The 27,239-nt window shown below is 42.4% G+C and overlaps 1 protein-coding gene across 2 annotated transcripts; it reads left to right on the plus strand.

Annotated features, from left to right (window-relative positions):
* Window positions 1-175: 175 nt before the first annotated feature.
* On the plus strand, window positions 176-26,927 carry VASH1 (vasohibin 1). 2 transcript variants are annotated; one of them, XM_020793897.3, is made up of 8 exons: window positions 176-311; window positions 713-1,054; window positions 9,454-9,542; window positions 10,349-10,405; window positions 11,463-11,537; window positions 15,571-15,952; window positions 18,519-18,631; window positions 20,909-26,927. In XM_020793897.3, the coding sequence occupies exons 2-8, from the start codon at window positions 785-787 to the stop codon at window positions 20,979-20,981; spliced, it is 1,059 nt and encodes a 352-aa protein (XP_020649556.3). In that variant the 5' UTR covers window positions 176-311; window positions 713-784; the 3' UTR covers window positions 20,982-26,927. The 2 variants fall into 2 exon arrangements, with proteins under 2 accessions (XP_020649556.3, XP_078249138.1); XM_078393012.1 differs by having other exon boundaries at window positions 246-315.
* Window positions 26,928-27,239: the final 312 nt, after the last annotated feature.

Below are 27,239 nucleotides of genomic sequence, written 5' to 3' on the forward strand. Positions count from 1 at the left end.
AAGACGCCCACCCTACCCCACCCCACCCCACCCGGAGGGCGCCTCCTCTACCCACGCCTGCCCGCCCGTCTGCGCCCTTCGGCTTCTTGCCCGCCGCTTGGGCTTTGCTGCTCCCTCAGCCTCTTTTGTTCGGCTTCCTTATCATCTTTTGGGCGGCAAGGGGCTCCGAGGTTCTGGATCCCGGCGCTCGGCTGCTAGCCCAAGGGCGGCAGCGCTTCTCCTGCTCCGGCGGGATTTGGCGCCCGGCCCTGGCGATGGTTGCTTGGGACCTGCGGCTGCTGCGGCGCCCGTGGTTGACGATGTCCTGCTAGGTAGGTGAGCGGGATGTTCCGTTTCTTACCCTCGGTCGGATTTTTGCATGGCATGTATTTCTTATCGCTGCCCCGCCCCGCCCCAGTTTCCCTTAATCGCCCTATTGTTGTTTGTGGTACTGCATCATTAAGGAAAAGTCCCCTGATCTAAATGAACAAGCAAACGTGCATTTTTTCCCTTTTTCTTTTAACTTTTCTTGAGTTCTTAAGATTCTGCACCAGCTGCCTCAGATTCATGGCTGTGTTTTTTTTTTAAAGCAAGCACTTGATTTCTCTTGGGTGGTGTGTAAATGAACCACACCCTTTTTGTCTGTCTGTCTGTCTGGTCTTGTCTTAAAGGGCCTCCTCGGCTCTCTTAAGCGCCATGCCTGCAGTGTCAGTTGTGGTCCTTCTCTCTCTAGCAACCTGAAGAAGCCGAGGGGACGGACGTGCTGTGCTTCCAGCAACAGAAGGTCAAATTTACGGATGCTGGGATGCCAGGTGGCAAAGCGGATGCTGGCGGCAATGCTGCCGCCGTCCCACGGAGGTCTGAGGCCAAGGAAGGGGTGGCACAAAGAGAGGAGGAACAGGAAGAAGATGGAGATGAAGATCTCCGAGATGGGGGCGTCCCTTTCTTTGTAAACCGGGGAGGGCTTCCCATCGATGAAGCCACTTGGGAAAGGATGTGGAAGCATGTGTCCAAGATCCACCCAGAGGGCGAAAGAGTGGCGCTGAGAATCCGGGGAGTTGCTGACCTACCCAAGGTGAGAAGGTGCTTTGTGAGAAAAGAGGGTTATGGGGAAACTGCATGTCAAGAGTTGCTGAGCAAATGCCCAGTGGGTGGGGAGGTAATGAAGTGGAATTGAAACCATGCAGTGCTTTAATAATTAAAGTATGTTTCCTAATGATGTGACAGAATGAGACAGTCACCTCAAGCAGAAGCAGACTAGTAGTGTAAAGGAAGCAGTAATGGAAACCCTTCTCCAGTGTAGAACATAACTGAGAGTTTCTTGGGTAGCCTGTCTTGCAACCACTGGGCTAACCTGCTGCCCAAAATTGACAACTGTCTTGTCACTTATTATCTGCCTAGTTGGTGAAGGGCGTTTTGTCCTTCACTTCAGATGGCAAAATGTCATGGGACAATCTTCAGTTCCAACTCATATGGATATACATCATTAGAACACTTGTGAGAGTGTTTTTCCTACTGTGACGGGACATTAGTCACACATGGGCCTCAGCATTGCTTCTCCTGGTGCATATAAGAAACTGAGCTGACCACCTGTGCTTTCTGGAAAGGGCTGCCCTTCTTGTTCTGAACAACTTTGTTAAAATATTTAAAGAATCCCTTCTAGTGCTAACAGCATATAACACTGGGGCTCACCATGGGAAAGTAACTACATTGTGTAGGCACCACCGCCCTAATTCATTTTGAATATACTGAGTTGGGCAGTATAGAAGTGTATGAAATAAATAGATAAAATGAAATAATTTCTGAAGGGGGCTTGTGAAATAGAAAAACCAGCTGCAGCACTCTGGGACTGAGGATGGAATAACTCTGAGAAAAAGATAGTGTTTGGGAAAGTTTATCCATAACTTTTAGCACTGGATTGTGAACAAGCAAGTAAGATACTTTGGATGCTTACAGATCTCCTACAGCAGGTTAGGGCACCAGTTATCTATTCCTAGAGAATCACTTAAAATCTGTAAGTGTCTGAGACAGAAGAATCCTATTAAGAAAAAGCACATGCTGAAGGGCAACGATGCAGCACTTTTTCTTCACTGGCTGGCTGGCCTTTGCCTTGTTTTGCAACTAGTTCATAACTAGCCACATGAAGGAGAGTCAGCTGAAGTGAAGAAAACATGTTGCTTCTCTTTCCTGACTGTATAAGTGAACAGGGTTCTGCCCGTTGTCTTTCTCATCAGGGAAATATATGTGGCCTCTAAGAGTGAAAATAGCCATACCAAAACCACATAAATACAGATTGAGGATTCCTCTTGCTGCTGCATGATTCAAGGGATCACTAGAACTGGAGTGGGGAATGTGTGGCCCTCCAGATGTTGCTAGGCTGAAATTTGTGTCATCCCTTGTCTCTGTGGCTGTACTGCCTCGGGCTGATGGGAATTGTAATCCAATAACACCTGGATCACTTTCCTTCCCATCAGTGTTATTCAACAGGTGTAGTTGGTGGAGTGGTGCACAAATGTCAGAGAAAGCAATGAATCTTCACTGCCATGTTGTTTTCTTCCCCAATGATGCATATCTGCACCATTTCCAATACAGGCGCATAAGATGCTGAATTAGCCATATTAGGCTGGAATTTACGGGAAGAGGATCCTCGTGGAATAGACCAGTGGCTCGTTTAATCCAAGAGGATCTTTCTTTTGTATGGTGAGCAGCAACACCAGATGGCTGAGCTGCATGAGCAAAGGGAGGTAGGACTCTGTGGAGGGGAGAGACAGATGGGAAATCTGATACAGTATTGCCAAAATGATGACATGAGCTTGGGCTCCATTGAATACAGACAGAACCTGCTAGTAATGGCAGTATTGTACAGGGTAGGAAAAAAGGATCTATGGCTGGTAATAAAGCATGCCACTTTTGACAAGAGGTGTGTTGTCTTATTGTCAGCTTGCAATCATGTAGCAACTCATGCATTTCTGACAGTTGAAATACAATTGCCACTCCCTGAAAAAAGAAGGCTTGGAAGTTTGTAGTTGAAAAAGTTACAGCTTTTGTACACACGCTGCTTACTAGCCAGGTCTCCCTCTGTGCAGGTAACTTCCCAGCTCCTTGTATGAATGAGGTGACTTGACTCCATCTTAGCACTGCCTGCCTTTTTTGTTGGCTGCCTAGAGGTGGCATCACTACAGCTATGAGGCATCTTATCTCTCAGTCTGCTGGCTGTCCTCAAGTACAGTGGAACCTCGCATTACGACGTTAGTTCATTCCAGCGAAATTGCTGTAGAACGAAAACGTCATAATGTGAAAATAAAAAGCCCATTGAAACGCATTGAAACCCCTTCAATGCCTTCCAGTGGGTTGGAAACTCACAGTCCAGCGAAGATCCTCCATAGGGCGGCCATATTTGGTGCCTCTGCAGCGAGGAATCCATCCCAGAAAACAGCGGGGAGCCATTTTATTTATCCGGCGGCCATTTTGAAACCGCCAATCAGCTGTAGGAAAATTGTCGTTTTGCGAAGAATCAGTTCCCGAAGCAGGGAACCGATCATCGCAAAGCAAAAATCCCCTGTTCAGACCATCATTTTGTGATTGCAAAAGTGATCGCAAAAACGTCGTCGTAATGCAGGGCAATCGTAAAGCAGGGCACGACTGTAGGTTATTTTGCTTTGATTCCCCCCCCCCAGCTTATAGAGGCAGTTTTGTAGTTTGGCAGTTCTACCCCCTCACTGAATTAGACACAGAGATTCTTGTGCCAGTGCAAATTGACTACTTTGGTATTTTACTGGGAACAAATCCTAGCTCAGCTGCAGTCACAGATACTGTTGGATGACCCTGTGATGTGGCTTGGCAAGGGTCACTTGCCAAGTCACTGGAGGTGGGCAGGGGACAGACACTAGTCCACTGTTACTGCCTTCAGTAGGATTCTAGGATCTACTATGATATTAGTGGCAGATATTAATGCATCCTGATGCCACTCTTGGCCTAAATGGCTTGATAGTGGCTTTCCCTTGGTTGGAACAGGGTCAGATTGCCCTGCTTCCCCTGCTAGGGAAAAACATTTGTTTCTGCATCCCTCCTCTTCTGTCTTTGGCTTTTCTGTATTCCCCTTGGAGATATGGACAGCTTCTCAGAATGGTTGTTATAAAGCAGTGGTTCCCAACCTTGATCCCCTGGTATTCTGGGACTACAGCTCCCAGAACTCCTGGCCAGTACAGCTAGTAATGAAGCTTTCTGTGAGTTTTAATCCAAGAACACCTGAGGACCCAAGGCTGGGCGTCATTGTTACGGAGGATACAAATGGACTGATTTGTTTTGAAAGAAGCAAGCAGAATGGGTGGCATGAACAGAAATGCATTTTGTTGGCTTATAGTGTATACTGTATTTTATGCTTCCTAAAGGCTCCCTGGAGGGATTGAAGACATCTCTCGTATCTTGTTCACTGTGTTTTTTGCACATTATTGCCAAGCATTGTTTTCCCTAGATGCTTTTGGGTTTTAGTGCTCAGTTGTCTGCATATGCATGCTAGACTTGCCAAATCTCTACAATTCCAAAGCTTGGTTGTAATCCTTGTTACGTAGGCTTCCTGGATGAAATCCAGTCTCAAACTTTCTGAGTCAGATAATAATGTCTGGCTGGTCCAGTAGACCAGTGTCAGGAGTTCACGTATAGATTCCTAATGGAGGTTGTGCCTGCATTGTAAAAACTGCAGGGATGGTTGGAAACTTCCTTGTCTCTGGGAAAGTCCAAGCTTGCAGCAATGCTTTGCAAGTCTCCTACAATTTTGCTTCTCCAGTCATGGGCTCTTTCTGCTGGAGTCCTTTTAAACAGTAGCATCCAAAAGAAAAATTTGCTACCAATGCACTGTGGTGGAAGTCCGCTTATTTGTGTTGCTGATTTGATTGATATCCCAAATTCCTCCCAGAACTAGGACCCAAGATAGCTTGCAATATATTTTTTAAGTATTAATTTTCAAAAAAGGTTATTCTCTTCCAACCCAGTTAAGTTAGTTGTAGCGTTGCAACACAATAGAGTTAATATTTTAAAGCAACTCAGTTAATATAATAATAAGAATTAAAAGTTAAGAATTAGGTTTTACACCCATTAAAAGCTCTGTCTTTAACATCTCGTCAACCCAGTTGGCAACTCATAGTATGACCCTTAGCCCTCTTCAGGGAAGACTTGTGGAGAAGAATCATAGAATAATGAAGTTGGAAGGGGCCTATAAGGCCATCAAGTTCAACCCCCTCCTCAATGCAGGATCACAAATCAAAGAATATCTGCCAGGTGATTGTTTGAATTTCTCTTGAATGCCTCTAGCGTTGGAGCACGCACTGTCTCTCAAGTTGATTCCATTGCTGAAGTGTTCTAACAGTTAGAAAATTTTTCTAACTGATATTCAACTGAAATCTGGCTTTCTGTAACATGAACTCATTGTTGCATGTCTTGCATTCTGGGATGATCACAAACAGATCCTCCTGCCCCTCCTATGTATGACAGCCTTTCAAGTATTTGAAAGTGCTATTATATTTCCCTTTCGTTTTCTTTTCTCAAGGATAAACATGCCAAATTCTTTCAGTCTTTCCTCATAGGGCTTGGTTTCCAGCCCCCTTATCACCCTTGTTGCCCTCCTCTGAATTTGTTAGCATCCGTCTTGAAATATAATGTTCAGGATTGGGTACAGTACTCAGGATGAGGCCTAACAAGTGCTGAATATTTATTTATTTATTTATTCATTTGATTTTTATACCACCCATCTGGCTACCAAGGCCATTCTGGGCTGTTTACAAATACCATCATTATAAAACAACAATTCAAGAATACTCTATTAACAACTTAAAACAAAGTGCAACAGTTCCTAGCAAGGAGTGCTAAGATAAATTTAAAGACATCCGTTCAGTAGTCCTATCAACAACCCCTCAAATTAGTACCTTGTGGTATTTGGAGACTGTACTTCTGTTAATGCAGCCTAAAATAGCATTTGCCTTTTTGGTAGGCACCTCACACTGCTGGCTCATGTTCAGATTGTGATCTAGCCGCCTAGAGTGGTTGTTTTGACCAGATAGGCAGGGTACAAATAGAATAAATAAAATAAATAAATAAATAAATATGATGATTCCAAGATCCTCCTCACTTGTAGTATTGCTGAGCCAGGTATCCCCCATCTTGTAACTGTGTGTTTGAGTCCCCAGCCCAGGTACAGTACTTTACATTTATCCCCTTTAAAATTCATTTTGTTTTCAGCCCAGTCCTCAAGCCTATGTAGAAGCATGAAGGCTCCCACCTAACACATGCTCAGGGTGAACCTGTACTACAGGGAGTATTTTCCATTTGTGGGTATTCTCCATGCAAAATGAAACCCTGGAAAATTAAAGTTCTGATAATATGAAGAATTCCCATTTATACAAGAGGTTCCCAGTTGCAGAGGTTAAGCTTCCATATGAGGAGGGCAGTGGGATCAGAGCTATTTAATTATTTGTAGTTCTAACCTGCCCTGTATCAGCAGATCTGGAAGTGTCACTTTTAAGATCAGTTGAAAGCAATTTTAGTGGAAACACTTGAACCTTTTAAAAAAAAGTGGAGAAAATTAGCTCTAACAACACAAAACCCACAGCCTGACCTGCTTTGATCTTGTTGAACCCCAGATGCTTGTGTGAATGGCCAGGTTTCACCTGTGGGCTAAAAGAAGGGCAATGTCAGTGCTAATCAAGCCTCCAGGGAGGGACATTTCACCTCAAGGCTGTTACAGCCAAGAAAGCCCACTTGCATATCTATAAAGTGTCATATTAACAGTGTGGAACGAAGAGGTCCCCCTACTCAATCCCTTTGCAAACCAGGCTGGTAGAGAGAGAACAAGGAGACATATCTTTGCCCTTACTTGTTGCAAATAACTTTTAGAATGCCCAGAGGAAGTTCCATTTCATTACAGGTAACCCTCTCGCCTTCCAGTCTACATTACTTTACTATAATGAAACACGTTCTAAACACAATAGTTGAAGATTCATTTATGAGGTATGTATATAGATTTCTCTTTTCTCCCAGGGAGCCATATGTGGCTCGGCTCCCTTCTCCCTTTGTCTTTGCAACAATGGTTGAGGTAGATCAGACTAAGTGAGTGAATGACCCAAGGTCACCAGGTTCATGAGGGAAACTTCATAGGAGCAGGCTGTCTTATGATAACTGTGACCATTGCATGGAAAACCATGGTAATATGAATCTGCCCGCAAAATTTACTCATTATTTGAGATTTGTTGCTTTGGGAGTTTACACAACAGCCGGTGAACAGGAGAGCTTCAGGGGTCTCTTCTTAGCCATGTCACAAACTTTACTGCATAATCCATGAACAAAACAATCTACCTGTCAAAACTTTGTTTGGAAGGAAATAAATAGCCAGCAATAATGTGACATAACATTCGTTTCTATTTAGCAGTTGCTTAGATTAACTGAAACTTGTTCTGAGTGAAAGAAATTGCAGAATGAATGATATCTCGACAGAGCATTAATGTTGCTTGTCAGTTAGCTCTGAGGTGAGAGAGGGACGGATCATTCTCTTCTCTCACCTTGCCCCCCCCCCTTCAGGGGAATTACTGGAGCCCTGCATCTGCAGGAAACATTAGCTGTGTCTGGGCTCTAAGCCCAGGTTTGTGTATATTGAATTCCTCATCAGTCTAATTGCTTAAGTGAGGGCCTAACTATAGGAGGAGGTTCCTCCTTACTTAGTATGGTTTCTATTACATTGTCCAGGGATATTGCATGTACCTTAGATGTAAATGCAGTTGGGGAGTAGCAGCTGCTGCTGCTTCCATAGTGAAACAATCAATTAAAACAGCTGTTGCTAATCCAGCTGAAACTGAGATGGGGCTAGAATTCTGCACAAATATATTTTTCCCCTTCCTTCTCTTTCAGTTGTAATAAAGAGCTTAGATCATTGATTTGAGCAGTCTGCAACTGACTTTTGAAACACACACACACACACACACACACACACACACACACACACACACACACACACACACACACACACACACACACACACACACACACACACACACACACACAAAAAAATTTGCCCATTCCTAGACAGCCCTCTACTGCACAGCTTTTGTGGCTTTGGTATTGAGCCTTTTTTAAAAAAAACACACACACAAATTAAGTGACAGTGCCCATTTGGCAAGTATGAGTCAACTATTTTTTGTTTTCTGTGGGTGCTGCCATACTGGGGAAACAAATAACTTTAGATACTTGTACTCATCTGGTGTCATATTTCTTACATTGTGTCCATCTGAGAGCTGGCTTCCATGACTATATATCAGGTGACCAACAGTTAAAAAAAAGAAAAAGAAAGAAAAAAGAAGCTATCTCATGAGATGGCACATGTGATAATTTAGAATCAGTAGATATCAGACAATACTCATATTTTTGAGTTGTTCCAAGTCCTGTAGTGTCAGAAATGGATTAAATTGCTCTTGCACTTTAAACCCCTATTTTGTGCCTTCCAAGTACACAAACTAGAATTTTGTAATGTTCACTGGCAAAAGGAAAATGTGTTTTTCACTCACAATTGTTCTTATCATTGTCACACTGAGAGGTGCATGAGGGGCTAAAACTCCTTATTACTAAGAGTGCTGAATCTTACAGATATATCAACGTTTCTTGACTCCTTAAGGACAAGCAAGTTTTATTTACCATAAACATTTGTGAACAGCCACTCACTTATTCAAGTGTATCAGTGGGCTGCAATCGACAAAAGCTTATGTCAGATAGAATTTGTTAGTCATCAGGGTACTACAAGATTTTGTTGTTCTTCCATCCAGAGACTTAAGATGGTTACCCCTCTGGATCAATTATCTTTTACCCACATTAATTTATTTTTTAAAAGTTGTTTTTAAAAAATTCAAGTTATTCCCATTGCATTTCTGAAGAAAAAACATGTTTCAGAATTTTATTTCAAAATGACAAAGCACATGAATTTCTCATCCATCCCTACTTTTTCCTGGTACTTACTGTTCTTGTTGATATTCTGCTTCCTAAAAATCTATATTGTGCATTGCCATTTTTGCAGTGTTTGGAAAGTTGTTTACTAGTCTATTTTATTTATTTATTTATTTATTGCATTTATATGCCGCCCATCTAGACATCGTCTACTCTTAGTCTAGCCTTACAACGTTGTCTGTCTCCATTTCCACCCCTGTTCAGGCATTTTTGAAATCAGCCCATTACTTCTTAGCTGTCCATAAATGGAAGTATAAACTCACTCCTTTCTTTTTCTTTGCCTCTCTCTGTGCCTGACTCACTTCAGGTGACCAGCAATTTAAAAAAAGAAAAGAAAAGATGGGTTATCTCATGTGCTGCTTATGTGGGCGTAATGATCTCATGTGCTGTGTCCGGGTGTGGTGTCTTTGTGTAAATCACTGTCTATTTGGTGATCTCACATCTTTCTTCACCTCTTCCTCTCCTCCTCCTCTCTCTCTCTCTCATCTACAGATTCCTATACCAAGTGTGCCTACTGTCCAGCCGTCTACTCTTGTCCCTGAACGCCTGGAAGCTATACAGCGCTATATCAGGGAACTTCAGTATCCTTTCAACTTCTTCCAAATGGCCGAGGAGTGAAAAGGGAAGCAAAGAAACTTCCCTAGCTTGACCACAAGGAAGAATTTCTGCCTGCTTGATCCTTTAGCCCAAGTGGAAAATGAGACTCCTTCCCTAAGGAAATGGCTATTTCTGACAACCTGTGGTTTTGCTACCTGGCCAGTTTTCTTTGGTTTGTTCCCTGGGTGTCCTGTTTTCATCGCTGCAAGTTAAGACAAATCTGTTCTGTTACAAACTCCCCTTTCCCCAGTACCAGAAGTATAATTTTCATTTAAGGAAGCTGAAGAACAGTAGGAACAGTAATCAGCCATGAAAACTCCAGCCTAGTTTTGGTGAGAAAGACAAGCTTAGCACTGAGTTATTCGGTACTCCTGTTTCCATTGAATGCCAGTTGTTAGTGTCAGTAAATTGCATCTGGCACCAACAGGAGCTTCCCCCTTTCGAAGGCCAGCAGCCACATTGTGGGGAATGAAGGTGGAGAGGTTCTTGACAGGATCACAGCTGGCAAGGAAATGGTTAAGGTCTGCATCCCCATATACTTAAATCCTGAAAAAAACTGAGGGGAGGAGACACATGAACTGTCCACACCTAGTTAAGCCCTTCGTACACAATTTCTTTAAGTTGCTGATTTTTTTCTGGCATCTACATGTTCTCTAAATGTAGTGTCTGGCTTCCCAAATGTGAGAGAGTCTGCCATGGGATGACAATGATGGCTGTATCTATGGTGGCATCTCTTGGCTGCTCCAACCATATTTTCTCAGCAGTGTGGCCCTTAACTCCTTGTTCCCAGGTACAATCATACTGGGACACAGTTCTTTGAAATCAAGAAAAGCAGGCCTTTGACTGGGTAAGTGATGTTGCTCAAACCTTCCTCCCCCTTCCCATCCTCTGGAGTCTCTTCCCTTTCTGAATTTCGCCAAAGGCCTGGGTTGACCTCCAAGCTGGTCAGTGTCTGGATTCCCTTAGGAAATGCAGTACGAAAGCTCAGCTCTAGCTTGGCTGCAGCTGCCCAAGAGCTATGATTTCATGCTCTTTTATAAGAACATGGTTTTCTTACAGCTGTTCAGGATCCATTAAGCAACTCCCCAAATATGCATGCATATCATCCGCTAAAAGAGCAACATAGGCTATATAATTACTTCCAGGATTGCTAATTCTTTCCTAGATAGTCCAAAGCCTTCTTAAGAAAAGTTTCTTGTGTTCCAGTATCTTCAGTATCTTCTTGCCTAGAATCCTAGGGAATTTTGTTGTTGGCAGTGATGTCTTGCTGGTACAGTAAATACTGATGGAGATGCACATTGTATTCACGAAGGCTTTCATGGCCGGGATCTAATGGTTGTTCTGTTTTTTTCGGGCTCTTTGGCCATGTTCTGAAGGTTGTTCTTCCTAACGTTTCGCCAGTCTCTGTGGCCGGCATCTTCAGAGGACAGCACTTACAGAGGACATGAAATTAAGAATGGGCATCATCAGAGATGCACATTCTTAATTACATGTGTCCCCCATACTGTGGCCTTTGGGGAGGCTCCCCTTCTATACTGTACTTGGTCTTCTGGCTTCAAGCATCAAGTGAAAGAGATCTGAGGACCACCATCGTACTGACTGTCATAGGACCTGATTCAGATTCTTGGGGGTGTGTAAAGGTCAGTTTAGAAGATAAACTGTTAACTGAATCATTCAAGGAAAATTCTGTGTCAGCAGAGAAGAAGGGGAAGGAAATGATGAAGAACTGAGTCTAACACTTTACTTCTCCTCTGTCTTTATGTGACTAGGCATTCTTTGGCTTCCCACTTTCTGTCTCCCCCAGGTGGTTCTCTATTTTGCTTGACACATGCCTTAAAAAAAACCCCAAACCTCTTTTTTAAAAAAAACAATCCTCATGTTCCTCATGTTCCTTTTTCCCATAGGCTGATGGATCTGGCCAAAGAAATGACAAAAGAGGCCCTACCAATCAAGTGTCTGGAGGCTGTGATCCTCGGAATGTATCCTTTCTTTTAGAATCACATAGACATACAGGCTCACATGAAGCCCTTTTCAACATTACCAGCCTAATGCTGTGCATCTCAAATCCACTCTGTATCCTGTATTGTTACTCTAATTTGCAAAATGCTGTATATTTGGGTAGATCCTCTCTATCCCTCCTCTCTTTTTGGACAGGGAGAGTGTAGAGAACTTTGAAGATAAGGTGGCAACTTCATGTTATGTCTAATATTTTCCTTTTCGCTGGCCTAATAATCTGTGAAAAACCAGATTAATCTGTGTAGGGGAAGACCATCATCATGACGTGAGTTGCAACACTGTATTTCTTGTACAGATCAGTATTTTCCCTCAGTGACTGAAAAATGATTTGAAAACTTGTGAGGGTATTTGAAGAATATTTTCATTATATTGCATGTTATCCTTATGAACTAGCATTTCAGTTTCTGGGGAAATAGGATGTATTTCAGAACTTTAAATCTTTGATATTTCCAGATTAGTCCATTCAAGGTCTGTCTGGACTCAACAGTGCTTCGTGTGAGCAGCTTCCTGCCCCTGAAAGATCACAAGGATATGCTCCACTGTATTCTGTGATTTGACACAGTTTGCCCTCCATTTCATAGTTGGTATTGGTGCCCGCCTAGGCAAAATAAGGTGGATGCTTGAAGCAGCAGAGTAAATTAGGAGCTGTAAATTAGGGTCCCCACCCTGCCCCCCAGGGCCACTGTTGCTGATCTTCAGACATCTGGAGATTCCAGATGCTGTCTGCATTGTTCTGCTTCACCCAGTCCACTTCTCCATTACCCCAGGTAATGCCTCCTTCCTGGAAAGATGGCCTAGCAATGTGCCAGTGAGAGGTAAGGGTTAAATGAGTGGCTCACACTGCATATCTTTATTTTGGTTCCTCCTGTAGCACTGACCACATTTGAAGGATCTCATGGCAACTTATAAGTGATAGGTACAAAATTAGTTTTTTGACGTTGAACTAAGCCCCATCATTTCTCCCTTCATGTGAGCTGGCAAAGCAACCAAAGTGACTTCAATTTAACTACCATTTCCACTGCTGCTGTCCCTTCCAGGAAACAATGGCTAACCACTTTGGAACAAGGCAAGGCAGTAAATCATGGGTGGGAGACTTCCAGAAGTCCAAGAACTGCATTATCCCACATTTGGACTATGCAGGGTTTCATTTGATCTGTACTCCAGCACACTGAAAACAATTTGAAGAATTCTTTATTCAGAAAGCATCTTATACACTCTAGTGGGTGTAGGAGATCATTTTTCCAGTGTAGTTGTTTTCTGTTAAATCCCTTTGAGCTCATGTTGCAGTGAATGCAGGTAAATAATGAATGAATATCAGGTTGTCATTCTGTTGTGAATGGCCAATAATGACAGATGGCTCGGAGGTGAAGAGTCAAGAGCATAATAGCCATCATTTTGGAAGAGTCAACCCACCCCTGGTAAAAATCTTAAGTTTTCCTGCATTGTGAAATTTAGTCTGTTGTTATGTTCTATTATTGTTTATAGGTCATCACCTGCTAAATTTATGATTATGTTACCTATCTGCTGTTCCCTCTGCATTTCAGAACATAAGCATTTCACCTAAGCCACAGCTTTTTTTAAATGGCTGGCTATATACTGTAGGGAGACCTTTAATCCTTTTTGTCATGTCCCTCACCATCATTCAGTGCCTAATCATAAATAGAAAGTGGAGGATTTATGCCAATTTAAATTTGTTCTGAATGGCCAAGTAATGGCCCATAATAGCCAATATTCAGAGGCAATCTGATTAAAATTCATTATTTGCTTGCTTTTAGCAGGAAAGATTTCTCTAGCTGCTGATAAGGGATCCTAGGGAGAATAGCATCCAATGTATCATGTAAGGAATTAATTACAGGATTTCACAGAATGAAACTGAGGGCATTTCGCTGGCTAAAAAGATGGGGCAGGAAATCCCATAGAAAGGTATAGGACCAAGAAACATCTAGATTCACAACCCTAGTTTGAACATCATGGCTTGTTCTGGTGTTTGTTATCCATAGTTCCTTGACTTTGACAATATGTGGGAACTAGCTCATTAAAGATTTGTAGTTTGTTTACTAGCTGATGTGAAGACACTACATACGTGGACAAAAGCTAATATTAACATCTTTACCTATTAAGCTGACATACGATAATCAAACCTTCCCACTATCTGTGGACTGCAATGTTGTTACTGAAAACCATCCTGGTGACAAACTTCTTTCTCACTGCCTGCACAGTATAGAAATCTCTACTCTTTGAACTTAAACTGGGATAAAAATGTATCTTAAGAAACAGATTAAAACACCAGGAAATATCCTTTTTAAGGGGCTAGGGTGGATCAAAAATAACACTTTTTAAAAAAAAATTGATTTAAAACATGATTTAAATCACAATTTTAATCTTGAAAATCAGTTTTTAATTTAAATAATCAAAACATCTGTTTTTTTTTTTAATTTAAATCATATCCACTGTGATAGTCAAATTGCAAGCATATATTAAGAATGGAGTATATGCCTGGGTGGGTTGCTATGTCTGCCCAACAAAAAGGGGGAAAAAGCCATGTGTTTCTTGTGGAAAAATCTTAAAGTGGAGATGACTAATATCTTTATTAGACAATTGAACTGTCAATAACAGGTGAGCTTCAGAGTCCTGTAGGACCCTGCATAAGGCTGGAAACTGCAGAGCTGTGGATAGAGGAGAAACATAAAAGTAGCTACCAAATTAAGCTGGTGGGTCTGCAGTTCAAAGTAAAGTTGCAAGAGAAAGACTACAAATTGCAGAACTAATCTCAGATATCAGGTTCTCCACCCCCTGATGGGAAACTAGATCCTTCAAGCTGCTTCCACAAAGTTTCTGTCTCCCATTTCTTTACTTCACATTATCAGCTCTGTAGCTGCAGAATTTGCCAGGATGATTTTTAGATTTTGTTGTTTTCCTCCTCTTGGTTAAAAATCCCCAGGCTAATGAAGAGCCTTCCAAGGCTCAAGCTTGCCTGTTTATTTTTATTTTTTTAAAGTTTTTAGTTGTCTAAAGAAGGTGCTACCCATGCTTGTTCTGGCTGGTTGGTCGGTCTCCCCAAGGCCTCTGTCCATTGTCAAGAGACGACTGCCAGAGGGTAATACTGTATAAGCCTGTCTAGGCAAATATGGTTGTTACTTAGATGCTGTCAGAGAGAATGCCGCCTCTCCCATTCTGAGCAACTGCCTTTCTGTAGCAGAAATGCTGAGAACCAGATGAGCCTTTCATCAAATAAGAGAGGGATACTCTTAAGGCAGCCGTCCCCAACATTTTTGGGACCGCAGGCCAGCTGAGCCTCTGAGGAAGGCGGGGCACCCAATCCTGCACTTGCACGGGTGCGCTCTCGGGCACATGTGTGAAGCGGTGGGGGAGCGTGCGCCTGTCAGCGCTGGCATGAGCGCTCCCCCAACCGTGCATGTGCAGGAGCGCCTGCACACCCACCCCTTCGTGCAGGCGCTTGGGCGCATGCACGGTTGGGGGAGTGCTCACACCGGCACTGGTACGGGCACATACACAAAACAGCTGTGGGGAGAGGAGTGTGTGCAGGTGGGGATGGGAGGTATGTCTCCGTGGCCCAGTCTGGCTCAGGCCACGGACCAGCACTAGGACGCAGACTGGGGGTTGACGACCTCTGCTCTAAGGCAACCTTGAGTAACTCAGGAGGACTACAGTTCCCAGAAGACTGCATGACCAGCTTTGCTGGCTGCTGTTTCTGGGAGTTGCAGTTCAAGAACATTTAGATTACCCAAGGTTAGGAAACACTGCTCTAAAGCCATTCGCCTGTGTTGATGCCTATATATGTCTCAACTGAAGAACAAGATCCCTCCTTATTTAATGGCTTGTCTCTTTAGATGGAGTAAATAGGATTTAGTATCTATGTCTACTCATCAGTACGAGTAGAGCCAAGCTAGGGTTTTGTAGGAGCTGTGCAGAAGATTCTGTATTATTTTCAAAATTGAAATACTGTTGCTTTCCTAAATATTTCACCATTAACAGTTACCTCACCAACAACATGCCAACACTGGAGCGGTTCCCCATCAGCTTCAAAACCTACTTCTCAGGGAACTACTTCCGCCATATTGTGCTGGGAGTGAACTTTGGGGGCCGCTATGGTGCACTGGGCATTAGTCGGCGTGAGGATCTCATGTACAAGGCACCCACTTTCCGCACACTGAGTGAATTGATCTTTGACTATGAGGAGGCGTACCGGCGCTGCTGGCATACCCTTAAAAAGGTGAAGCTTGGGCAGTATGTTTCCCACGATCCACACAGTGTGGAGCAAATTGAATGGAAACACTCCATCTTGGATGTGGAGAAGCTGGGCCGAGAGGACCTTCGCAAGGAGCTTGAAAGACACTCCCGTGACATGAGACTTAAGGTGAGATGGATGGAGCCATTGCAGTTGCTTGTGGGTTTGGAGTAACAACTAGTGCTATATGTGGGCTAATCCTTGAAGCAGGGATGGGGAACCTATTGTTCTCCACATACAGGACTGTCAGTTTCCATCACCCGTAAGTATCGACAACCGATAATAAGAGCTGGGATCCAGCAACATTGGGGGCGGGCATGTTCCCTAGCTCTGCCCCAAAGCCAAATCCTTTTAGTTGAGTTTCTCTAGCTGAGTCCATTCCTACGGATCAAATGAATGTGCCACCTTAGCCCCATTTAGTCATTAAGGAAATGACTAAATGCCCACATGCATTGAAGAAAGAGGGCTAAGACTCTCCACTCTGCTATCAGGTTCAAAATGGAAATGTGAACCATGTGAAGAAGACAATGCTGTTGTAATCAGCATTGTTGTAATCAGTTTCCGTGGGAGCCCCGTACCTCTAGGCTCTATATACTTCCTCAATGATGGAACAGGGCTCTGGTGCAAAGTCCTGAAGAAATTATTGTGTTCAGTGTTAGGCAGAAGTAGTCAGGAAGGGATGGGAAGATGGGTCTTAGGTCTGTTTGTTCACTGCGTTATTATATCACCTGTCTGGCAATGTAAGAGCAGCAAGAGCATCATGCTTATGTTGATGTCACTATGAATTACACAGTTGGAGGGACTATCAGAGGTCATCGGGTCCACCCAATTGTTGATGTGGCAGGTGGTGAGACAGGAAACTTGCATGGTGTTTTACATTCTCATAAATCGCTGCAGCTGAAAGATGCAGCATCCATAAATGCTGGAACAATCTGGGGTCATATCTCAGGCCAACCAGGCTCATAAACCAACTTTAGATACACCACGGTTTTACTAGCCATAGACAGAGCCATAACTAACAATTTTTGTACCCAGGGCAAGAAGTAAAAATTTGATTGATTGATTGATTTTTATACCACCCATCTGGCAGCCAAGGCCACTGGATGGTTTACAACAATATAAACAGCAACAATGACAGAATAACAAAATATTGAACAGCTACCAAATAAAATGCAATAAATACACAACAGATAATAATAAGGAACACCATAAAATATCATAAAATAAAATAAAAGGAAGATAAAATAGAATTAAAAATATAGAAAGTGTTCTTAAATCAGCTTTTTAATTCTTCATGGGGAAATAATGCAAGAAGTAATTACAGCAGTGAAAACCTGGCCAGCATTCTCTCACTCACAGGAAAGAGTTGCAAAAAGAATGAAAATATGTTATTCATATATTTCTATGTAAACCTTGACATTTTTTAGTCCAGTCGTGTCCGACTCTATGGGGCGGATATATCTATATATATGAACACGTACACACATATACAGTGGTGCCCCGCATAGTGACGTTAATCCGTTCCAGATTAACGTCGCTATCCAGAAACATCGCTATATGGAAAGAATAACCCCATAGGAATTTATTTATTTATTTATTTATTTATTTATTTATTTATTTATTTATTTATTTATTTATTTATTTATTTATTTAATATCCCGCCTATCTGGTCGGGTCAGGACCACTCTAGGCGTTTAATGCGTTCCTATGGGGGGAAAACTCACCGGTAAGCGAAGATTCCCCATCCGACCACCATTTTCGCCACCTCGGTAAGCGAGGGCAGGGTGTGAAAACACTGCGGGCGGCCATTTTCTGCACCCGGCAGCCATTTTGGAACCGCCGATCAGCTGTTTCCTAACATCGCAATGCGAAGATCGGTAAGCGAAACGCAATGCGATGTTTTCCCTATCTAATCGCAATGCGATGTTTTCCCTATCTAAAACATTGCAATGCGATCGCATTAGCGATCACAAAAAACGTGTCGCTATGAGGATTCGTCGTTAAACGGTGCGCTCGTTAAGCGAGGCACCACTGTACATCTATATATATGAACACGTACACACATGTATTTGTGCATGTGTGTGTGTGTGTGTTTTTATAGACACACAGAGAGAAACAAATCTATACTGTGTGATAGAAAGAGAGAATTCAGTGTACCACATATTTTAATAAGTTGACTTTTTTATACCTTCATGATAGAGGTATACTAGACCTCCGTCTGGATACTGCCAGATCAAATGACTGAGCTTTTGGTAGGTTGGTCCTCCACTGCCATGGGGTCCAGCATACAAACCACTCTTTTCTGTAGCCTGCCAGGTCTTTTGATCTCTTTTTCTATAGATCAGGTTGTCAGGCCAGTCTTGGAAATCTGGATAAAGGGTTTTACCCCAAAAATTTGGCAACCTGGGGCAAAGTTCCAGTTGTCCCATCCCAGTTGGCCACTGACCCCTAACCCTGTAATATAGAAACAATTTTTATATAGCTTGTCATTTTGCTGTAAGGATAGATGTGTCATGTAATGATCAACTGGTCTGACAACTCAAAAAAGAATAACGTTATTGCAAGATATGAGTATCTGTTACAGCCCTTTGCTCCGTACTTTCCATTGCTCCTGCATTCCCCTCCCCCCAATCTTCTAACAAAGGAAGCAGTTGATGGCCTATATTGCTTACCATAATTTTCCTTCTCCTGTTAGATCAGCAAAGGAACAGGGCCACCATCACCCACCAAGGATAGGAAGAAGGATGTATCGTCTCCACAGCGAAGTCAGTCGAGTCCACATCGTCGCAACAGCCGGACAGAGAGGCGGTGAGCAGATAAAGCTGTTTGTTCTGTGTGGATGAACGATCTTAATGTAGGATCTCCTACCCCACATTTAGTTTGCAAATTATTGCTGTTTAGGTGCTTACACACAATTCATACCTTAAGTCCTGTGAACCGATGCATATTTAGACACTGCTTTAAACCATTTTAGCATTTCATACAGAGAACTCTCTGTTGCTACTTGAGGAGCAACTCCTTTTCATTTGGTGCGGGAGTTGTGAGTTTGGCCATTGTAGCTCCCACCAACTTTGAAAGTGCTCTTTCTTCTTTATATTTCACTCTCTCCTTTCTTCTGAATGTAGCTGGAAATGACTATGCTTCTCTGTGGAAGAAGTCTATATATATTTGAATGAAAGTAATTCCCACTATGTTCAGTAGAGTTTAGGTAAAGGTAAAGGTTCCCCTTGACAATTTTTGTCCAGTCGTGTTCGACTCTAGGGGGCAGTGCTCACCCCGTTTCCAAGCCATAGAGCCAGCGTTTTTGTCCGAAGACAATCTTCCATGGTCACATGGCCAGTGAGACTTAGACACGGAACGCTGTTACCTTCCCACCGAGGTGGTCCCTATTTATCTACTTCCATTTGCATGCTTTCGAACCGCTAGGTTGGCGGGAGCTGGGACAAAGTGACGGGCGCTCACTCCGTCGCGTGGATTCGATCTTACGACTGCTTGGTCTTCTGACCCTGCAGCACAGGCTTCTGCGGTTTAGCCTGCAGCGCCACCACGTCCCTTCAGTAGAGTTTACTTTGTAGCAAATGTCCTTTAGGACTGTTACCCATCTGCACCCATTCCTTTTCCATGGAAGTCCACAAAGACCTTGGTTCCCAGTGAAAGAGACCAGCCTCACCCTATGGCGCTGGCCATTTCCCATTGGGCTATGTTTAAGCCCAATGGAAAATGGGAAAAGGTTGCCACATTTTCTTCTGAATCCCTACATTTACACAAAGACTTAGGGAAGGTATTGATGTTGACCCAACAGCCAGACATAGTTGCATGTCAAACCTACAGTTTAGAACCTCTGCCGTGAATTCCCTCCATAATTTGTTTTTTTCAAAAATTGTATTATTATTAATAAGTTACAATCCTCTAGTCACATAACAAAAAAAGTAATAATTACCTATAAATACAGTTACACTTCCAATAATTTTCTTACCTATAGTACACTAATAATATTTAAAACATTTATATATGTTCTAACCCTCCAATTGGTCTCCTGCACCAGAGGCCAACAATTCTCTCCATAATTTGACTTCAGAGAACATTTAGGATGAATAGCTGATTAAAGCTCTCTACCAGCACTGCAAGAACATCAGAAATGTGATGCTGGATTAGACCAAAGTTCAGCCTAATCCAACAATCAGTTCTCACAGTAGACAATGTGCCAACACAAACCCGATGTGTTTGAAAAATCCAACAAGGAAGATGTGAATTTAATAGCATTATGAGGGTTACTGAAAGAGGGGATGTATAATGAGTTACGAGCAAAATAATTACCTGTAACATAGTTACTTATCTTTTCCTTTTTGTTAATAAGGCTGTCAAAAAGTTGTATGTCAAAAATAACGTCATGACTTGGAATGAATTCACTCTGTTGGTTGAGTAAACATTGTCTAGCTACCTTTTAAGGTAAAGGTAAAGGTTCCCCTTGTCATTTAGTCCAGTTGTGTCAGATTTTAGGGGGCGGTGCTCATCCCCGTTTCCAAGCCGTAGAGCCAGCGTTTATCTGTAAACAGTTTCCATGGTCATGTATCTACTTGCATTTGCATGTTTTCTAACTGCTAGGTTGGCAGGAGCTGGGACAAGCGACGGGACCTCACTCCGTTGCATCGATTCAATCTTACAACTGCTGGTCCTCCGACCTTGCAGCACAGAGGCTTCTGCGGTTTAACCCGCAGCACCACCATGTCTATTTTAGCAACATTTTAAAAGATTTGCACAGGCATTTTCAACATGCCTTTCTTTTGTTGAACCCCTGCCCTCAAAGTAGTTTTTTTAAAAAAACTAATGAGTAACATACAGGGTTCCCCCACACACACACACACACACAACATTGCAAAGGCAATGAATTATGTTTTAAAGAGTAATGGAGTTAATGATGTTTATTTTTTTGAATTATTATAATAAGCAATGGAATGAATTCCTTTTTAAATGTAAGTTTGCAAGCTCTGGAAGCACTTCCCCACATTGGGGACTTTTTCTCTGGATCAGGATTCTCAGCATTGACTTTCTATCTGTGCTGTCTTTTCACTTTTTTCCTTACAGGTCATCAGGGGAGAAGAAACCTACAGAGCCCAAAGCCATGCCAGATCTTAATGGTTACCAAATCAGAGTGTAAAGCATCCCTTGCCATTCGTGAGCCACTTGCTGGAAAGCGTCTGGATTGATTCTGCCTGCAGGGTGTGCAACAGAGGAATTGGGGGGGTTGCACACAGCTGTCAAGAAGTAAGGGGTTCTCCCCCAAAGTATTTCTTGATGCTCTGCTCCAGGAGCTTTACTTTGCAAATGACAGGGCATTGACTTCAGTGATGTACATGAAGAGATGTTTCTAAACTGAGCAACTAAACAAAACTCTTAGAAGTAGCAATCCTGCCAGTCAGTGATTCAGTGTCTGTAGTATTGATCAGGAAAGGAAGGTATTGTTCATCCAGAGCTCGAATGCTCTTGAACTTTCCTAACTCCTTAACAGGCCTTTGTCTCCTTCCTTGGAGGAATCTAATTAGCATGAAGCCTCACCAAGAGGGAGAGTAGAGGCTGGGAACAGAACAGAACTGATTCCTGTTGGAAGAATTATCGAATTTTTATCTTCTTATACTTTTAATATTTTTACTAAGATGGGGAAGTGGGGAGGGGAACAATTCATATCTTCACAGATGCCCTAAAATCACCATCCGGATTCTTGAGTTCCTGTTTCAAGTGATGGAGTGCCTTGTTTGATGCAGCTCCCACAGCAGGGTGACTGGCTTAATCCCTAGGAAGTCAGTCTTTATAGAAGGCAGCTCAGAGATGCTTGAATTATTGTACATGGAAGGCAATTTGAGGACAGCTGTGTCTTAATTGCCTGATAATGGCAATCACTCACCACGATGCGTACAAGAGATTGGTTGGAGACCAGATTTCCATGTCTTCATTTTTCTGGTGCTATTCTGGTGTTGAAAGTGTTGGTGGAGCATCGTAGCCGCTCAGGTGACAGTGAAATAGCGAAGTGAAAAGCAGGTCTCTCTTATAAGACTTCTCAATTACATGTACCTTTGGATGGAAAGGAATGTCTTCTTTTTTTACTAGCAAACAGCCCTTTCTTTTTCTCCCTGCCAAGATGTACATGTGTTTTTGGTTGAAGGGAAATTGCTTACTGATTCTTAGGCTGTGTCTAATGGATCTTAGCAATACAGTATCAGAGGGTTTGACTTGATGGCCTTATAGGCCCTTTCTGATTTCACTTATTCTCTGATTCTGTGTGAGGGCGATTCAGGCCCTGAGCTTAGAAAAGTTACCTTCCTGAACAATTCCCAGAGTCCCCATGAGCTGATTAGGGGATTTTAGGTGCAATGGTTAAAAAAAAAGGACTTTCCTCAGTTCTCATCATCTCTTTGGTGGGACCTGTCAGATTGTTATGCCACTTCTTCTGGTTCTTCTTTCGCCTCTCTTCTCATTTTCCACATTTTTCAACATGTGGAAAATGTTTAGAACAACAAAGGCTTTCTTTGACTGGTCTGGACCAAAGTCTTGTATTACCGTTCTCCTTGTCCGTTATATTTTAAGAGTGTGTTTACACCACGGCACCTGTACATTCTTTTCACTTACATACATTGTTCATTAAATGCAGGAGCTGGTTTTAGCAGAAGCCAGGTCTGGTTACTGTGTGGTCCTTCTCAAGGCTTATTTCATGTCCCCTTGCCACCACATTGATTTGGCGGGCGGGGGGGGAGGTGGAGCAGCAGTTTCACCAAGTTGTCAGTTATTTAAAAAGAGATGGGGTGAGCCAACACTCCCCATAGTATATCTGCATAACTGGCCTGGGTGAGTACAGACTTAAACAGAAGTTGGGGTGGGCGGGCAGTTAGTATGGGCAGAACTTTAAAAGAAACTCACACCATATAAAGGGAGTGTGAACAGCAGTTAATCCAAGAGGCTGTCATGGGGAATGATAGCATTCCCTCACCTCAGTGGATTAATTTAGTATCTCATTGGGATGCAGTGGGAATTGGCAGCAATGGCCACTTCAGAGTGGCTGGGAACAAAGAGGAGGAGATGTCCCAAGGGCTCATCTATTTTTTAGGTGAGAACAGTAGTCTAAAAACCCACAACACAATTCACAGTATCCTGTTTCCCAGGTCTGTTCAGGATGGCTACCACAGGCTGTAGCTCTTCTGTCATAAAAATATCTGAATGCTTTCTGTCATTATTTCATTTTCTTCCCTGTAACAAACATTTATTTTTCAAGTTAAAAAAATTAACTAGTTCAGTATCTTTTCATAGCAGGACAGAACTGGTGTTTATCTTCACTAGTAAGCTGCTGTGGAGTATTTCTAAAAATAAATGTGTTGTGGGCATCTCTAGCTACAGAACCAGTGAGCATTGTTGATTAGTATTGCCATTTATATGAATTAGGGGAGTGGTTGGAGACACTATTGTATGAATTTCAGGTCCAAATGAGGTGGAATCTACTATAGGCTGACACAAATTGGGGGGAGGGGCAGATACGCAAACAAGTCTGTAAGTGAAATATTTAATGTGTGTTTTTATACTGCAGAATGTGTACAAACACTTATGAGCTATGACACTCATGTTGCATGTCATGTCAAAATACGCTCACAGACAAAGGATACATCTGGCATATTGTTTAAAAGGAACTAGCCAATGTACTTGTGGCTGGCCTCCTTTTATGTCTATAATGGTAAGAAAAAACCCACTTTAAATATGACTGGATCATATTTATGTTTAAATGTGGCTACAGTATTTTGTAGTTTACAGGAAGCCTTGTTTTTAGCTAATAAACAGTGCAAATAACTGAAAAATGCAGCCTGTGTTAGTCCATTTGCAACTGTGTGAAGTGTCTTGAACATCACTGTTCTCAAAATATCAGGCCTGCTCATTGAACATACTCAAGTCATCATTGTTCCATTTTTTTAGCATGTTAATGAATAAATCTTTCTGCAAAACAAATGAACAATAAAGGAAAGGTGAGGATACTTATAACCATGTTGTGATCGATTAGTGGTTAAGCTTTGAGTCACCCTTGATCTTGTAAACTTGAGCTAAACTCCAGGACTAAATGTACAGATATTATTAAATTTTAATAATTAAACTATTGGCATTCATCACTTTGCTGCAGCTTGGAGTGAACCGATAACTGCCACTAGTAATTTTTCCAGAAATGCACTATTGTGTATCAGTCTAACTTTTTGTTGTTGATGAGCCACGGCTAATGTGAAGGTAAACATAAAAGACAACTGGAGCATGTGTTCTTTTGCCAGGTCTGTAGCAATCCATGACCGTGGCGTGTGTGTGTGTTTGTGTGTGTGTTTTTCTTGTAGTGGTTGGCTATATAAGCTTAGGGAACTTGGCAAATTAAGAAAGGATTCAGAGGACAGTTCTAATGAGGCCCAAATGTACTTAGTGTAATGAAATGGTGGGGGAGGGAGAGAACTGTTCTGATCTTTTGAAGAGGAGCAGCAGCACTTTGCATTCCACCCCCCACACACAAGCTTTTAAACTTGTAAGATTTCACCAGTCAGATAGGCAACAGAGGTTGCTAGAATTCCATTATACAGAAGTATGTATTTCTTCATACAACGGTTTCTCAAGCATCTGTGGAAAGTACTTAAGGAATAGGGAAGGTATGTACCCCCACTTTTGTTAGCGTCAAACTCCCATTAGCCCCAGTGAGCAGGGATGATGGGATCTGCAGTTGTTTCTCCATCCTTGCTGTAGACATAGTGTTGTCTGTCTGGGATGCCTTGACAAAAATGATGTGACCATCTGTGAACATCATCCAATATGAAAACATGAATGAATCAAATAATATAGATCTTCCTTTAAAAAAATCCAGAAGCACTGCACTGTACACTTGCTGAATTTTAAATTGTGCAAAGTTCTGTTGTGAAAAATGAAAAAAGACAAAATGATCAACTGGGAAAGGTATGTTTGTTAGATCAGTGTTCTATATTGGCATTTGGCTGTACTACAGCAATGAATCCTGTAGCCTAGATTTGAGCTTTTACCTACAAATACATGATGACACCGAGTATGTTAAAATTCATGGTGGGGACTGTGTACTACTACTACTGCACTTTATTTCAAAAGTGCTGTAATGAAAGTTGGGTAGGGAAAGGGAAATTCCCTTCTTAATTTCATCAGGGAGAAGTATATGAATATATAGTAAGGTGTGTATATACAGTGATGCCTCACAAGACGAATGCCTCACACAACGGAAAACTCGCAAGATAAAAGCATTTTGCAATTTTTTTGGTGACTTGCAAGATGAATTTTTCTATGGCCGTGCTTCACAAGACAATTTCCCCCCCTTTTTTGAGGGGTTTGTTTTAAATCGCACAATTGTTAGTATCGCGCTTCGCAAGATGAAAATTTCGCAATACGACACGACTCGCGGAATGAATTTTGTTTTGCGAGGCATCACTGTAAATGTAACATCTGTACTGCATTGCTGCTCCCCAAGAACCAACAAAGTCTTAGAAGGAATGGTTACTGAGCTTTCATGATACTTGTGTTAATATTAATAGATCAGCCTCATAATAACAGAAGCAGAGGTGTGATTGGGCTAAGGCTTACAGGATTAAGAGTGACTGCACATCCATGATCAAAGGCAATGACATCATTGATTATTCTCCCCTTCCTTCCCTGTGTCCGCGACCCTTGCAAGCATAGCTGCAGTCTGTGAAGTTACTGGTGAGCAAACAGATGGCTTGGCCTTCATTAGTTGATTATACGTATGACCCCTTACAAAATAACCTGCTCCTGGGTGGGAGGAAAATTGTGTTTGCTGAAGGCTTTCATGGCTGGGATCTGATGGTTGCTGTAGGTTTTTTAGGGCTATTTGGCTATGTTCTGAAGGTTTTTCTTCCTAATGTTTCACCAGTCTCTGTGGCCAGCATCTTCAGAGGACAGAAGTCAGAACTCTGTCTGTGCTCTGGTGCAGTTTTGCTTGAATTCTGCAGGGAACTATAAGGGCTCTCTAGAGGACTACTTAACATCACTAAATTCATTGTGTGTGTTTCAGCTGTTTTGTGTTATAACAGTAGTTGGGGTCCAATTTCCAATTCATGTAGTAGACTGGTCATATATTAGTATGGTACCATGTCTGTATACTGTCTCTACATGTGCCTGTAAATAATCTCTGTGAGTGCTGCTGTGTCATGAATGGACAAATGCATTGGATTTTGTAAATATGAGTCCTAATTCAAGGAAACTACCTGGGTGTACACATTTTTCTACCATTAAGGTGCAATTTTCACACAGCCATGTCTTATCAGAGACCTCCTGCATAGTTCTCTTGGGTCATACTTACTCCAGTGGGGTATAGCTGTGTCTTTGAGTTACTTTTCATGAACCACATGGGCACCACAAAGCTGTCTGTTGTGGAGGGTGATGTAACCCCATCATTATGGCTGTTTGAGGAACCTTTGGTAAACTGTGGGTGGTGGTGCTTGGGACATAGGCCAACATGTGCCTTAGAAGGCTGCAAGTAAACAGGAGCCACTGTATCTCTGACTGCAGCATGCTGTGTTGGACTGGGCTGTTTTGCCATCTTGATGTATACAAGGAAGTTGTGACTCCGTTCCTTGTCACTGATTGCTGTTCCTGCCCTGTTAATAGGCCAGAAAGTCAGCTAAGTTGGTTTCCTCAGAGATTTCTACATGGAGCTGACTGCAGTAGCAGATGTCTTCTTTATCTACAAGCTACTCCTTCTCTTGCAGATGGTGTGTAGGCCACCTGGCTCAACAAACTGTGGCTGTGAGCTTTACAAAGCAGTCTCTCAGCTGGCTTTATCTGAAACAAGACGGTGCTAATGTGACTTGTGGTTTTGCTTGTGTCAGTCAGTATTATCCAGTTTTAGTAATCTCTAATTGTTTTTGGGTCCATTCTCATATTACTGTACTGAAAAAGTTTGCTTTCTTTATTGCCAGTTGTGAGTCTCTTTTGTGCCCTACTGCCCCTTCTGGGCTTGTGATTTTAAGTAGATGACACAGACCCTCCTTTTGTCTTCTTGCCTTTCAGTTCTGTATTCTTTTCCCCAGTTCTAATAAAATTCCTTTCTGCACAATTTGTGCCCTGTAATGGTTAAAACCCAACTGTTTATTACTGATGTTAGCAGCTGTCACAGTGAAGGGTATATTAAGCTCTGCTTTCTTTCCCCCAGAATGCACACTGGCATGCTTGGTGGAGTTAACAGGGAACATATCATTGTTGCTCACTATAACAGCGTTTATGATTGCACTCTGTATCACTACACCTATGATGAATTCATCAAGAAGATGCTGAAGGGCCTAATGAGTGGTAATGTGCAAGTTGTGGGTAGGGGAGGGGTGCATTCATTCCTGTAGAGTTAAGACCTGGATTGCACTGAGCTTTATTC

The sequence above is a fragment of the Pogona vitticeps genome, chromosome 1, assembly GCF_051106095.1.
Source record: "Pogona vitticeps strain Pit_001003342236 chromosome 1, PviZW2.1, whole genome shotgun sequence".
NCBI classification, from domain to species: domain Eukaryota; kingdom Metazoa; phylum Chordata; class Lepidosauria; order Squamata; family Agamidae; genus Pogona; species Pogona vitticeps.